This window comes from Nannospalax galili, unplaced genomic scaffold, assembly GCF_000622305.1.
Source record: "Nannospalax galili isolate Female #2095 unplaced genomic scaffold, S.galili_v1.0 scaffold809, whole genome shotgun sequence".
Taxonomy (NCBI): Eukaryota; Metazoa; Chordata; class Mammalia; order Rodentia; family Spalacidae; genus Nannospalax; species Nannospalax galili.
Window position 1 is genome coordinate 1313404 of NW_008360015.1, and position 16722 is coordinate 1330125.

The 16722-nt window shown below is 42.5% G+C and overlaps 1 protein-coding gene across 2 annotated transcripts in view; it reads right to left on the minus strand.

The window, feature by feature from the left end:
- Window positions 1-16722, minus strand: part of Baiap2l1 (BAI1 associated protein 2 like 1) — a 139103-nt gene that overhangs the window by 29832 nt on the left and 92549 nt on the right. For both annotated transcript variants that reach the window (XM_029559114.1, XM_008824024.3), the window contains exons 4-6: window positions 3038-3099; window positions 2860-2931; window positions 1047-1184 (exon numbers count right to left, since the gene is read on the minus strand). In XM_029559114.1, coding sequence (XP_029414974.1) covers window positions 1047-1184; window positions 2860-2931; window positions 3038-3099 — 272 coding nt within the window. The remainder of the gene's footprint in view (window positions 1-1046; window positions 1185-2859; window positions 2932-3037; window positions 3100-16722) is intronic.

Consider the following 16722-nt stretch of genomic DNA (forward strand, 5'->3'; position numbering starts at 1 on the left):
CAGTAAGAGTAAGGGCACAACAAGGGCATCCGAATGCTGCACAGCATGACATTTATCACCTGCCATCTTTGCACTTGGTTTATTTTGATTATGGAGTAAATACTAAATATAGATAAACATTGGCTAAAGACCTATGACCTGACCTGGCCTGAGCAGATTATCATCATTGTCATTAAGATCCTGACTTACATGTAGGGAAAGGTGGCCAGAGGCTTGGCACTCACATTGGGTAGCTGGAGCAACAGACTCGGTACTCCAGTGTACTCCAGGGATGATCCTGTTCTACTGCAAAATACTTTGGGACCAGAAAGTTCCAGGTTTGATGCCAGTTCCAAATGCTTGACTATAAGACTTAACCTAAATCTCATTTTCCAACAATAAAATGAGGGCAGTCATGCTGAGCTTGGTTGTATATGCCCTAAAACCCAGCACCCCGGAAGCAGAGGCTGATAGATCTCGGTGAGTTCAAGGCCAGCTTGGTTTATATATGAGTTCTAGGCCAGCCAGGGTTACATAGTGAGACCCTGTCTCAAATAGCAACAACAACAGTAACAAAAACCAAAACAACAAAAAAAAAATGGGGACAATCATGCTAATCAAAGGACCCTTTCTTTTCCCTGAGCCAGGGGGAAATGCCAATAAATAGCATATACTAAAATTATTTTTAACTCTGGAAAACCCTGCAGTGCTAAGTCAGAATGCTCATTCTTTTGGTTGTTTGCTCTTTGAGAGAGAGTCTCACTATGTAGCCCAGGCTGGCCTAGAATGTAAGATCCTCCCAATTCATGTCACCATACTCATCTTGGAATGTTTATTTATTCATTTATTTTTGGTCTTTTTGAGACAGTGTCTCCCTGTAGCCCCAGCTGTCCTGGAAGTCACTATGTAGACCAGGCTGGCCTTCAACTCACAGAGATCTGGAATGTTTATTTTTACCTAGCAGTAGCAGAGATGCGAGTGATACAGTAGAGTTGACTGAGGTAAGCCTCCCCTTAAACTGTACATATATGACCAACAAAGAAAATGAATATCATCCAAAAGCTTACCTCAATCTCTTTGTGTTCGTATTTGAGTGCGTTTCGGCCTCCTTGACTTTTTCTCCTGATCTTCTTCAGTTCCGCTTGAGATTTCTCCAGAGAATCTAACTTATTCCTGTGTTCTGCTTGGTATCTTTTGAGAGTAGCCTGTAAGTTAGGTGTTGTGCTTGCTTTACTGTGGTGCCATACAAGCTGTCACACAGTCACTTTTGCTCACACTTCCACTGTATGTGGCTGACTGGCCTTGACATCCTCATACCCACATGACTCTACCTTTGTTGGGACCCTTGGGAGTGTCATGCCATCCTCACATCCACACCTACAGGGCCCTGTCTATTTAACTTGAAGGGTTAGGAGCTGTCCGTTCTGCTATGCCTCTTCATACGAGGGGCCCCTGATCATAAGGGCAGCTAGCTCTCTAACAATAGGAATGTTTTCACTTTCCTACAACCCCCTTTCCTCAAAGGTTTTCAGACACTGGGTTGTCAGTCAATGTTTTGACAAATACATGAACATGAAAGAGCTGGGGCTGTAACTCAGTGGTAGAGTACTAACTTAACATATGTGAGACCCTCAGTTCTATCCCCAGCATCACACACACACACACACACACACACACACACACGCCACATCACACACATGCACATGCTCTGGCTATTTTATGACTTAAAATTTCAAGAGAAAGAATGCAATTGATTATTTATGGGTATTTTGGGTGCTGTACAGCACAGTGTTAAAGAACATAGTATCTGGAGACTAGGTTACAATTTTAGCTTCATTCTTTATTACTAGTGTAAACCTAATTTCTCTAAAATCCATATTTCCCATCTAATTTGAAAGGTGAGGGGTTTTGGTAGGGAGAAAAATCAGAAAGTGAGCCAGGCATGGTACATGACTGTAATCTCTGTACTGGGAGAGATTACAAGAGTTCAGGGTCATCCTTGGCTATATGACCAGCTTGAGGCTAGCCTGGGCTACATGAGTCTGTGTTTTCAAAAACAGAAAAGGAAAAAAAGAAAGAGGGTCAGAGAGATAACTCAGTGGTTAAGAGTACTTGCTGCTCTCTCAGAGGACTGAAATTGGGGGTCCTAGCACCCATACTGGGTGGCTCACAACCACTGTAACTACAGCTCCAGAGGATCTGACATACTTTTCTTGCCTCCAAGGGCACTGGATGTATGTACACACGCACGTGCATGTACACACACACATACACGTTTTTTTATTTTTTGGTCTTTTGGAGACAGGGTCTCCCTGTAGGCCCAGCTGGCCTATAACTCTCTATGTAGATCAGTGTGGTCTCAAACTCACCATCTTTCTGTCTCAGTCTCTTGAGTGTTGGGATTATAGTCATGTGCCACCTTGCCCAGCTTATTTATATATATATTTTAAAATTTTATGTGTATGAATGTTTTGCCTACATGTATTTATGTGTACCCACGCAATGCCCATGGAGGTCAGAAAAGGGTGTCAGATCCCCTGGAACTGGAGTTATGAAGGATGGTTGTTAGATGCCATGTGGATGCTGGGAACCGAACCTGGGTCTTCTGCAAGAGCAGCCAGGGCTCTTAACCACTGAACCATCTCTCCAGCCCCTTTTCTATACTTTTAAATACACATACCAAGTGGTGGCAGAAACGGACCCACTGTAGCTAAGTGGCAGAGCATTTGACTGCTTAGCCCCAGGGTTCCTTGTTGGTTTCTATACTCAAGTCTGTGTCAGTACCAAGCTCCACCCACACTTGCTGCAGCTGACTAAACAATGGGAGAGTCCTAGGCTGAAAGCTCAGGTGGTGGCTGGGGTGGAGGAAAACTCACTCACATTCATATACTTTACATCAAGTTCTGTCTTCTTCTCCAGCTCATGGATAATCTCCTTATGGAATTTTTTGAACTGTTGACAAAATGAAAAAGAAAATCACATTAGCTTTGAACTTCAGGCAAAATAAATTTTAAAAATGAACCCTTATTATTTGTCAATATAAAAATAGTCCACGTACATTTTCATTCAGAGTCTCATTGAGCTTCTTGTGGGTGCTTGAAATCTCTATCAGGACGTGACCTATGAACAAAACCAGACACATGAGGGGAAGTCATTATGTGGTTTTGCAAAGACAGGGATAGAAACAAAATGGAAGCAAATGGTACAAGGCTACCTAAGACACTCCAAGAGTAAAATGGGTCCCCAGGGCAGGTTCAGAGGGAACATCTGAGAAAAAAACTTTCTCTACATGTTAAGAAGATCTACTCTGTCTTCAGATTCATATTTGTCTTTCTTTCTTTGGTCTTTTTGAAACAGGGTCTCCTTGCAGCCACAATTTGCCCGGAACTCTATGTAGACCAGGCTGGCCTCAATTCCACAAAGATCTGCCTGTCTCTGCCTCCTGCGTGCTGAGATTAAAGGCATGCACCATCATGCCTGCCACTGATTTATTTTTGTTATTGTACTTATGTGTATGTCTGCATATGTCTGTGTATGGGTATGTGTATGTCAGTGCACTGTCCTCAGAGAAGAGCACGTCATATTCCCTGGAGATGGAGTTATAGTGGTTGTGAGCTGCCTGCTATGGTGCTAGGAACTGAACTCAGGTCCCCTGCAAGAGCAGCAAGTGCTCTTAACCACTGAGTAGTCTCTCCAGTCCCTCACACTGGCCTATTTCACATTAATTTCCTCAGCCAAATTCTACACAGCTGATTTCTCTTACAAAAGATTACTTCGTTCATCACAGTAACTAATTATAGGAACAGGGGATTTATTTTTATTTAATCCCCAGAGTAATCTCATTATTGGTCAGTCATAGAGAAAATGGTTTTCTTTTTCTTATTTTAGTTTCTGTATTTGTTCTGGAAAATATTAGCACAAGGGGAAACTGCAGCAGGGACAGTGTTCTGCCTCAGATCTCCTGGGATGATACTGTATCTCTGAAACAGAGACAGTCACGTGACAGGAGACTGTTCCAGGGAAAAGGAGTCTCCCTCCAGAAAACAGCAGAGTGACTACTTGGTTTGCCCTCTTGTAGTTGGGGCATTGTGCTTAAAGTGTGGCCACTTTCCTGTGATAAAGACGAACAAGAGTCTCTCTGCCAACCTATCTACCTACTTCAGAAAGCAAATGGGACTGATGAATACAAATCAGGCAACAGAGACAGTCATTTGGAATAACTGCCACCACCACATGAAGCCACACCAGAAAGTGCAGGTGGTCCACCCTAGAGGACAGTGGCTAGATACCAAGGCATTCTTATGGCAACTAACAGCTGTAGAGAAGGGATGGCGGTGCAGACTGTGGTAAAATAAGGGAAAAGAGAAAAGGAGCACAGAGCCCATGATGGCCTCAGCTGTCACTTCTGCACAAGTGACTCAGTCATGCCTTGAGAGCCTTTTGGACAGCTGTTTAGACTGGCAGCCCACCCTGCCCCTCCCTCGTCTTCCATCTCAGAACTTCAGTCTCCTCTTAGACATGAGTGCTCCATCAGGCACTTCATATTCCACATGTAAAAGAGCGAGCTCAACAGTGGGACCTTGTAGTCCCACCTCTTGGTTACCACCCACCCATCCATCCATAGTGGACCTGTCACCTATATGTCATATCCATGATGAAGTCCCTTGCTGTGCATTGGTACCATCGTGTGGGCCACCCTGAAGGTGGATCATGAACCTTACTCACCCTACTTCCTTGGGCCATAACTGTGCTGTCCTGCCCTCGGGAAAAGACCCATGGGACAAAGTATAAGGTCATGGACACATGTTCCCTAAGTCTGTTCACCAGAGGTAGGAGAACTTTCCCTGGACCACACACGAATTCTGCTGGTTGGGCCTCTGAGGAAGGTCTCTTTCTCCACTCTCTCATTCCACACCCTCCTGGCCTTGATCATATCCTTATCACTTCTCTGGACTTCCAATACATTCTCTTCTGGGTCAACTTTTTTATGAGTGTCAGGGTTCGTTCTAAAATGTAGAAATCAGGTAACTTCCCTGCTTTCTCCAGGGTGTCCCAGAAAAACTGGCTCTATAGCCACAAGCTGAAAGTAGTGTCTAAACCTTGAGCATAGTGGGGACAGAGAACTCCCTTCAAAAACACAGCCTGATGAGGTCACATGCTATGAGGTTCCAGGGCTGCATACTATTCCCTAAACTTTGTGAGTCTAGGAAGCTCCAACCAGATGATGTGCTAGATAGAAGACAGCTGTGGTAGAACCATTCTGAGCATTCAGGGTTCATTTTCCTCACTAAGTTCACTAGGTTCCCACCCCAATGATGCTAAAACTCCCAAATCTCAACATGAAAACAAAAAAAAAAACAAAAAAAAAAACAAAAAAGAAAATCCTTCACACGAGAAGCCTGCCCATGGCCAAGAATGGAACTCCATTACTGTGTCGTTTCAGATACTGGAATATTCTGTTACTTTAACATTTCTTTTAAACCCATAAACAATTCCTTGTTGGAGATTTAAAAAACTAACAAAATTCACTTCAATTATTTGGAAATCAAGCACTCTATTCTTGGCAAGTCAGATCTCCTTAGAAAAAAATTCTAAAAATAATTTGGCTGAAATCATTGGGAGGATTTGGTTAGAAAGCAAGGCTGTCCCTTTATGAACTGTGTTTCCATAACTACACACAATGTGGACCTCTGAGAAATGTGCCCCATCTGAGGACATGGCTGAACCCAGTGGCCAGTCCACCCAACTCAGCCCTTCATGGTGCACACTCCTGTGTGGTTTCTGCCTGCAGACAGGTTCAGTGAATCGGCCCATTCACTGTGGTAGGAAGGGAACCCTTGACCTTGTTATTCTTGTCCCTCAGGGTTCACAGAATTCCAAAGCTGGCCTCCCAGCAGTAACCCCTGAGTCCTTGGCTGTAAAAGGACTGACTGAGACACACGTTGGCTGTGATTACGCAAGCTACCAAAGCACACCTTGAAACAGTAGAAACCTCATTCAGGTTCAGTTTGCAGACGCTTATTCTTAAACTGAGCAAGTCCACAGACATTTGCTGTCTGTGAGCAAGTGTTACTTCGTGTTTGAAAATGTTATATATTCACTGCTATATTACTCTTCATCCTCTAACCTACTTTTCCAAGAATTATATTTGAGAAGGAAAAAGATGCAGAGAACATTTGAGGGTGGAGTTGAGAAAGCACAGCCCAGATTCAAATAGAGCAGAACGGAGTGCATGCCCTGACAGGAGGCTGTGTGCCACAGGCAGCCCAGTCCTCTCCTTTCTTCTTTTCAGGTTTGGAGTCTACAGCTCAGGAAGAAATTCGCATCATTACAGCAACGTGATTCAGTCTGAATAAGTTGGATTCTTAAGGGGGCAATATTAAGGAATCTATTATTAAAAAAATATTTTCTGCAGTGCTAAATAGTGCCCCGGTACTCACTCGTGCTGGGCAAGTGAGTGCTGCACCATTTCAAATTCATGGACTCAAAAGAACTAAAATCCAATGATCATACAAGTAACAGCAAATAACATTATTCTAAGTTTTAGGAACTACGAAGAAATATATTCAATATTCGAATAATCCTATACAAATATATGCATGAGACTAGTAGACAATGCGGACTTAAAATGTCAAATATTAACTGCTGGACATGGTGGAGCATGCTTTTAACAGCCCTTGGGAGGCAGAGACAGGTAGATCTCTGGGTTCCAGGTCAGCCAGGGCTATACAGTGAGACCATGTCTTTAAAAAAAAAAAAACTTTAGGGCCTGGAGAGATGGCTTAGCCATTAAGAGCACTGGCTACTCTTGTAGAGGACCCAGGTTCTCCCAGCACCCACGTGGTAGCTAACAACTGTTTGTAACTCTAGTTCCAGGGGATCTGACAGCTTCTTCTGACCTCCTCGGGCATGCAGAACAGGGGTGCTCTCATATACATGCAGGCAATACACTCATACACATAAAATATATAAATAAAAGAAAAATAACTAAAATATATTTTTTAAAAAGTTAAGCAACAAAACTTTAAGAATATTACTGATATGAATTCATACAAATCTCTTTTTGGTTGTTCAGTGACTTTGTATTTTTTTTTTTTTTGGTCTTTTTTTTTTTTGAGACAGGGTCATCCCTGTAGCCCCAGCTGTCCTGGAACTCACTATGTAGACCAGGCTGGCCTTGAACTCACAGAGATCCACCTGCCTCTGCCTCCCAAGTGCTGGGATTAAAGGCGTGCGTCACCATGCTTGGCTTGTGACTTTATTTGTAGTAGCCACGAGCTGTCAACAATCCAAATGTCCATCATCAGATGAATACATAACAAATTGTATACAACTATGTGATGGACTGCTACTCAACAATAACAGGGAATGGATTACTGACACACACAACAACATGGATGAACATCAAAGCAACTCAGCTGAACGAAGCCAAAATACTTTACAGTGACAGGTCAGTGCTTACTTGGGACTTAAGGAGAAGAGACAGACAGAGGGAAGAATTACCAAGGGGCTTGAGGGAATTGTATACATATTTTCATTGAATTTTTTTCTTTCTTTCTCTTTCTTTCCTCCCTCCCCCCCCTCTCTCTCTTTCTTTCTTTCTTTCTTTATTTCTTTATTTCGCTTTGTTTTGAGGCAGGGTCTCCCTGAAGCCCCAGCTGGCCTGGAACTCGTTATGTAGATCAGGCTGGCTTTGATCTCATAGAGATCTGCCTGCTTCTGCCTCCCAAGTGCTGGAATTAAAGGTGTACACCACTGTGCTTGGCTCTATTTTTTTAAATTATTTTTATTTTATGTGTATGAGTGTTTTGCCTATATGTGTGTAAATGCACTGTGTTGTGCAATGCCACAGGAGCCAGAAGAGGGCATCACATTCTCTGGACCTGGAGTTAGGACAGTTGTTAGCTACCATGTGTATGCTAGGAAATGAACCCAGGTTCTCTGCAAGAGCACCTAGTGCTCTTAAACACTGAGCCAACTCTCCAGCCTCACTTTTTCCTTTCTTTGAGGAGGGGTCAGTGGTATAGAGGATGGAACCCAGAGCCTAGCATGCCAGGTAAGTACTCTACCACTGAGCTACATCCCTAATTCCAACTGGACAGTTAATTCTTTCTTCTCTCTCTCTCTCTCTCTTTTTTTTTTTTTTTGAGACAGGGTCTCCCTGTAGTCCCAACTGGAACTAAAGGCATGCACTACCGTGCCCAGCTAACTAATTATTTCATTGACACACGGTCTTACATAGCCAGGATTGGCTTCAAACTCCCAATCCTTCTACCTCTACCTTCTAAGTGCTGAGTACCATCACATTCAACTGGTCTATATATTTCACAAATATATTTGTAAGAGAATTCTTTTCCAATACACAGGGAGAATGCAGAGGAGCCAGACTGAGACTGCCAAGGACAGCGGCAGCAAAGAACAAGTGCTAAACATGCAGACATAAAAAAAAACTTTCCATTTATATCTGATCACAGATAGCAAAATACACTTGTTATTTCCAGAGTACGGAGTAATGACTGAGTCACATGTGGCTTTCTACATGTTACTACAAGTGGAATCAGACAATAAATGATGACGTGGAAGTCAACCTATTACTGGCCTAGTCACACTGTACAGATTAAAGTGAAAATGACCAAAAATGTCACTGGGAAATAGACAGTTTTTCTGACATTTTTACAGATAGCAAATATGATGAGAAAAAAATAAAATGGGGGCTGGCAAGATGGCTCAGTGGGTACAGGTGCTTGCTGCTACGGCCTGACAGCCATGAGTTTGAATCCCTGGGACCCACATAGTGGAAGAAGAGAATTGATGCCTGTAAGTTGTCCTCTGATGCCATAGCTGTGCTGTGGCACAGGAATGCACATGCGTACACACAAAATAAAAAATACAATAGGAGTAAAAGCAAAACTCACAGATGTTATACTGAGATTAGAGTCACTCACACCTAGCTATAGGCACGTGACCACCCTGGAGCGGCTTTCAGTTCCTAGAGGCAGGTGAGTAGCTTTCCTCTGGTCAGTACCTGCTCTTCAAGCCTCCACCTCTTCTTCCTGCACTTGACACCTTTGAGCTCCAAGGACACCTATACTCCTGAGCACATAACCACACATATACACATAATTAAAAATAAAAATTAATTAAAAAACCAAGTTCTATGTATTCTGTACCAGAAGAAACGTTTGGGTTTATAGAAATAATTATTTTTTAGTTGTTTTTCCTTTTTATATATTTTTACACAGGGTCTCCTTGTAGTCCCAGCTGCTACAATTTTGTTGTTGTTGTTGAAGACAGGGTTTCCCTATAGCCCCAGCTGGCCTGGAACTCACTATGTAAACCAGGTTGGCCTGGAACTCATAGAGATCCTGCCTGGACTGTGAGTGCTGGGATTAAAGGTGTATGCCATCACACCCGGCTTTGTTTTCAGTATTTTTTTGGGACAGGGCCTGTCTCTGCAGACTAGACTTGCTTTAAACTCAAAATTCTCCTTCCTCAGCCTACCAAGTGTTTGTATTACACATATGAGCTAACCAACCAACAAACCAAGCAATTAAACAAGCAAACCAAAGAATCCCAGCTGAACAAAATGAGAAACAACTCGGGTTCTATGAAGACTGATGTTCACAGGGTGCAGACTGGGTCTGAAAAGTATGGATAAGCTGATAAAGAGAACTAGTTTATAGGGAGCACACACCAGGGTGGGAGCCCCAAATGGGAGGAACTCAAACTGGAGTGGACTAATTGCTGAGGGTCAGTGTGGAGAACCCTGCATTTAAAACCCTAAAGCCTTGGTCTTTAGGGTCTTTAGGGTCTAAAGGGGTCTTCACATTTCCAAGAGCCGACCTCTAGAAGCCCCACCAGATGTTCACTGTGAAGGCTGGAAAAAATTTCCTCTCTGGCGCCTGGCAATAAGGATGGACATTGTGAAATGAGTTCCAAGCCCTGTTCTGGACTTTTTGAGAGAGGCTGGCCCTTGGGTGGTGGTGGTGGGGGGGACGACTGCTGTAATGAAGCCTTATCTGACATGGGAACAGCATTGGTTATCTCTGCCCATCTCAAGCTTTCTAGTCAAGAAAGCGGAAAGAAAAAAAGAAAGGCTAAGAAGCTCTACCAAAGGTCAGATTCCAGGTCTTCCATTGCCTGAAGCTTCCATAAAACAACCCAGATTCCCAAGTAAGATAGATGAAGTGGCTTCCTTTCTCAATACTTTATCACACTAACCATTAACAGGGCCCCAGGAAAGCAAGGTTACAGCTGGGAAGGCTGCAAGGCAAAAACTCCACTCAGAAGAATTTTCTATAGAAATCAGAGAATGATTTCTCTAGAAAAATGAAGACACCTGAGGAAAAAAAATGAAGCCTCGATCACAGTTACAGCTATACCCAATGTTAAATATATCCTAACTCCTAGCCAGATGAACACAAATCTTCACACCAAAGGCCTATTTACTCCAGTTCCTAGTACTTGGCATATTATATCCAATTTTTAGTAACAAAAAATTAGACACTAAGGAAAAACATAATCTGATGAGACAAAGTAAACATCAGAACCAGGCTCAGATATGACAGAGATTTTGAAATTATAAAAATTATAAGACTCACCAGGTATGGTGGAGCATGCCTATAGTTCCTGCACTAGGGAGGCAGAGGCAGGCAGATCTCTGAAATTGAGGCCAGCCTGGGCTACATAGTGAGTTCCAGGCCAGCTGGGGCTACAGGGAGACCTTGTCTCAAAAAACCCCACTACTATCACCACCACCACCACCACCAAAAAGAATTATAAGAATTATAGCTTAGCCAGGTGTGATGACACCAATAATCCCAGCACTCAAGAGTGTGAGATAAGAGGGCTGCAGGTCTGAGGACAGCCTGAGCAACATAGTGAGTTCCAGGCCAACCAGGGCTACATAGTAAGCTTCTAATACTATCCACAAACAAACAAACAAAAACAAAAGATTGAGAACTTATAACAACTGTGATTAATATGCCAAGGGTTACTGGAAAAAGTGAGTACACATATAAGAACAGATGGGCAATGTAGGCAGAAACTGAAACCCTGATAAAGAATCAAAGAAAATACTAGAAAAAAGAGATGAATGCTTCTGATAGGCTAGCTTTCCAGGAGGCTGAACATAGCTGAGGAAGAACCAGTGAGCTCGAGAACAAGTCAATATAATCCTTCAAAACAAACACAGCCAGGTACACTTTTGTTAAAGAAGGGAAGGAGGAACTGGTAAGCTGTTACTAGGCACAGATGGCTGTCAGCTGTTGACTTTTCAATGGTGTGAGAGAGCTATGTATCCAATAGAAAACTGTACTTTGAATTTTCACTTTTGATCATTTCCTGGGCTAGTGATACAAGGCACACTTCCTTGTGATGTTGGGCAGTGGTGGAGGGCCAGGACTCTGAGTAAGCCATGTGGTTACAAGGGGAAACACCTGGGACTCCTCAGTGCCCCATGTTGCAAAGCTATGATATTCAATAGGGCAGGTGTGTTAAATACATTTTTTTTTTTTAATTTGGTCTTTTTGAGACAGGGTCTCACTGTAGCCCCAGCTGGTCTGGAACTTGCTATGTAGACATATGTGGTTAATAGGGATTGAACTCAGGTCCCTCAGGCTTTGCAATGAGACTCTTTATTCACTGAGTCATTTTACTAGCCCCAGAACAATTTTTTTTTTTAAAAAAGAAGCATAATTGATACATGCAGGGGGAGAAAACAGAATCCTCAATTAAAACTAGAAAATAAGTCTAGGGATTTATAACTCAGTTGGTAGAGTGCAGGTCTAACATGCACAAAAATCTGGGTTCCATCCACAGCACTGAATCAAACTGGGCATGGTGGCAGACACCTGTAATCTCAGCACTTGGAAACTGAAGGCAGGGGAATCAGAAGTTCAAGGTCATCTTTAGCTATATATGAAGTTTGGGATCAACCTGGGACATGAGGGCCCTGTCTCAAACATGCACGCACACACACACAAACACACACACACACACACACAGGGGGAGGGAGGGAAGGAGGGAGAGGTTAAGAAAAATGAACAAACAAAAAAACCAGTAAACAAGTATAATGAATAGAAAACAGAACTACAGTGGATATTAAGGCAATCATATTGCTAATCATTTTATGAACAGTCTAAATAAAAGATAGAGACTGACAGTGAGCAAAAAATAACGAACTCTGTTGTCTGTGATAAGTCCACTTTAACTGTAAAGACATAGACATAGAAGTGAAGATACATGATGCTAACACTAATCAAAGGAAATCAAAAGCAGTTACATTAATTTCATACAAAGCAGGCTTCAAAGCAAGGCATGTTTTAGAGATAAGGAGGGTATTACATTATGACAATGGAGTCAATTCTCTAAGACATAGTAATTTTTTTTTAAAGCTAGGACCCTAACTCCCTATGTAGACCAGGCTGACCTCAAATTCACAGAGACCTGCCTGCCTCTTCCTCCAGAGTGCTGAGGTTAAAGGTGTTCACCACACACCCAGCGTATTCTGGATATTTAATTAATTTAAAATTTTTTACTTAATTATTTTTATTTTATGTATATGATTGTTTTGCCAGCATGTATGTAAATGCACCCATGCATGCAATACCCATGGAGGCCCGACAAGGGCATCAGAGCCCCTGAAACTGTAGTTAGAGATACTTGTTAGCCAACATGCTGGTGCTGGGAATCAAACCCAGGTCCTCTGTAGGAGCAGCCAGTGCTCTTAACCACTGAGCCATCTCTCCAGCCCCTTCTGGGTATTTTAAAATCAAGTATCAGCAGCACAAACACAATAGAATACCAGGTATGTAGAACAGATTACCAGCACATGAACAGAATACTAGGGATCTATTGGAAATACTGTCTGAAAGTCAGGAGCAAGTGTTCATTATTTAAACCAGAAGAGAGATACAGGGCTTTGGTGACAATTCTGTCATTAGGCCTGATAAATTGATTCTGAAAGCAAATTAAATGTTATTTCCCACTTGACTTTTGAATAGTGACTAACCCAATTAGCTTACCTGCTGTACACAAGTATAGCAAGCTAAACAAAACACAGGTTCTACAGTAAGAAATACTCCAAGTTGAATTTCTTTTGTATTTTTAATTAAAAAAAATTTATTTATTATTTTTATTTTATGTGTAAGAGTGTATTGCCTGCATGTATGTGAGTGCACCTGTGTTGTGCAATGCCCACGGAGGTCAGAAGAAGCTGTCAGATCCTCTGGAACTGGAGTTATGGACAATTGTTAGCTGCCATGTGGGTGCTGGGATTTGAACCCGGATCTTCTGCAAGAACCAACCAGTATTCTTAACTGCTGAGCCATCTCTCCAGCCCCTGTATTTTTAATTTTTTTGTATATGATCTATATGGATGTGTGTGCACATGTTGTCTGAGTGCACGTGTACACAGGCCACAGTACACTCGTGAAGGCCAGAGGACAACCTCAGGTGTTGGTCATCTTTTACCTTGTCTGAGGTAGGGTCTCCTTTATTCAAAGCTGCATATACCAGGCTAGCTGGTGCAGAGCTTCTGGGGAAGCCCCTGCCTCCATCTTGCCCTAGGAGCACTGCAACTGCAGATGTGCACTACTATGACCAACTTATGTGGGTTGTGGGTGTTCAAACTTGGGTCCACATGCTTATATGGCACACCCTTTATCCACAGAGGCATCTTCTGAGCCCAGTCTTGCCAGATGAATTTTAATGTACTATTCTTATTTTAGCTAAAAGAACACTTTAAGGCTAAAACAATTATTTAATGCCAGTGTGATGATACATGACTTTATTTCCAGCACTCTGGAGGCAGAGGTGGTGGATCTCTGTGAATTTAAGGCCAGTCTGGTCTACACAGTGAATTCCAGGCCAGCCAGGGCTATATAATGAGACTATCTCAAAAACATAATTTATTGCGCACGCCTGTACTCCCAGCACTTGGGAGGCAGAGGCAGGAGGATCTTTGTGAGTTCAAGGCCAGCCTGGTCTACATAGTGAGTTCCAGGACAGCTGGGGCTACAGGGAGACCCTGTCTCAAAAAGACCAAAAAAAAAAAAATTTTATTGGGGTGGGGGAGATGCTCAAGTGGTTAAGAGCATGGACTGCTCTTGCAGAGGACCAGGGTTCGATTCCCAGCACCCACATGGTGGCTACGAACTGTCCTTAACTTCAGTTCCAGGGGACTCCGATGCCGTCTTCTGACCTCTGAGGCACTGCATGACACGGGTGCACTCACATACATGCAGGCAATACACTCATACACATAAAATAAAAATAATAAAAAATATTTTTTAAAAATTTATTATTATTGTGTGTGCATGATATATTCGGGTGTACACATGCCATGGCACACATGTGGAGGTCAGAAGAACCTCCAGAAGAGCCTTCGGGAGTTGGTTCTCTGCTTCTGTCTTTACATGGGTTCTGGAGATTGAACTCTGGTCATCAGACTTGCATGGCAAGTGCCTTACATGATTAGCCATCTCACCAGCCCAAAAGGACACTTTTAATTTATTTAAGTGTGTCAACTATATATTATATAAAAGTAATTTATCAATTCCCTCCATGCAGATTACAAGCAATTGTTTTCTTTATATGGAATGTAAAATGCAGCATTAAAAGATTAGTGTTTTCTACAGATTATTTTATCAAGTGAGGTAAATGATTAGTGATTCATCTTCCCTTTTCACTGATAAAAGCTGAAAACAGCCATTGTGATGCTGACAACAATGAAAACAGGTGTATCATCAATCATGAAAGAGGTTGACAAAGGCTCACTTCCTGCCAAGCCAGTTAACAATAGGCATTTTCACCCAAGGCTTAAAAAATGCTACATCTAAAATTTTACACATTTTATTTCTATTTTATTTTGTGTATGTCATGTGTGTGTGCCTGAGGGGGTCAGAAGAGAGTATTGGAGTCTCTGGAACTTAAGTTATAGGCAGTAGTGAGCTGTCCAACATAGGTTCTAGGAACTGAACTTGGGTCCTCTACAAGAGCAACAAGTGCTCTTAACCACTGAGTCTTGCCTCCAACCCCAGTGTTTTTGTTGTTTTATTTTGATTTTTGCTGGTGAGACAGGGTCTCACTCTGTAGCCCAGACTGGCTTGGAACTCATGCTGATCCTTGTGCCTCAACTTTCCAAACACTGGGATTACAGGCATGATCTATCATGCCAGGCTCACATCTCTTTTTTAAAAGTATTCAAACAGGAGCTGAAACGGAAAAGATGGAGTTCTTCATCACCACAACTACAGGTAGGGAAGATACTGAAAGAGTTTCAGTTCAGCAGTACAGTGCAACCCTCGCTGGCCTGGCACTCACTATGTAGGCCAGATCAGATTGGTTTTGAACTCACAGAGATCTACTTGCTTCTGCAATCACACCCGACCCATCTTAATTTAAAAAAAAAAAAGATAATATGGGAATTTCATATATGCATATAAGGTGTTTTGATCAAATCCATGCACACTCCCTCACCTCCAACTCCTCCCATATCTCCCTATCACTTTTTTCTGATAACTTCGTGTACTCTTTCTTCTTCTTATTATTATTTTTTTTATGGGGCTTGTTGCTACTCTAACATTCCCCCCTCTGAAGAGGTAACCCTAAAATCTTTTAAGGATTAAATAAGAGCCCCCAAATACTTTTGACAACTTTGGCTTTTGGAACGGAGTATGTCACTAAGAGGCCCAAGGACATTTTGACTTTTAGCCAAGAAACTGGCTACTTTTCTTTGGGGACTTTTTCACCCTAGGTGCCTAGCCAAGTCCTACCTCCTATTCTTATCACGCCATCCTCTGAAGGGGTTACCCAACTTGTGGATAGGGAATCAGGACGCAGACCGCTCTGGCTTCTTCCATGCTGAACAGGGACACAGGGTGAGGCAACTGGAGTACCCCTTCAGTGGGTCTATCTAAAAGACTCCCAAATTACATAACTCTCATCTGTAGGGGGAAAAGAAGGTCCTTGACTGGTGAATAGGAGATGTGAAGGAGAAGTAAAGGCAAGAGTAGTTAGCATTACAAGTTCTAGACAGGGAACTAGAAAAAAGTCAGAACAGCGCAGTTTTCAAATGTTCATGAGAGTCCATTATTACTAATTTCTTGATGAGAGTTTCCAAAAGCATCCCTCTATTGGGTTCCTCCTCATTTTTCTTTTGTCTGCTAAGGCTGGACTCGAGACTGATGGATTCAGGCTCTGACTTAATACATTAATGCATTGATACATCATAATGAGATGGCATTACTGGGAGGTGGTAGAGTTGGATGGAGGAGCCTGGCTGGAGGAGTGATGTTCTTGGGGTCATGTGCCTGAGGCTATACCTTGCTCTAGATCCTTCTTTTTTTTGCTTCCTGGCTGCCATGATGTGAGCAACTTACTCTATTCTTCCATATCTTCCCCTTCATGATGGATTGATACCTCTGAAATCATGAGCTCAAATCAGTAATTCTTCCTTTTAAGTTGTTTCAGGTACCATCATGCACCAGTAACAGATAGATACAAGTACCCAAGGATGGAGTGATGCCCAGGATGTGGGAAATAAACAGTTCAATGCTAGAGCATTCTGGGCTGGTGAGATGGCTCAGCAAATAAAGGAATTCACTGCCAAGCTTGATGACCTGTGTTCCATTCCTAGGACTCATATAGTAGGAAAGAACTGACTGTGACCTCCATACATGTGCCATGGAGAGTGTGTGCATACACACACACACACACACACACACACACACACACACACAC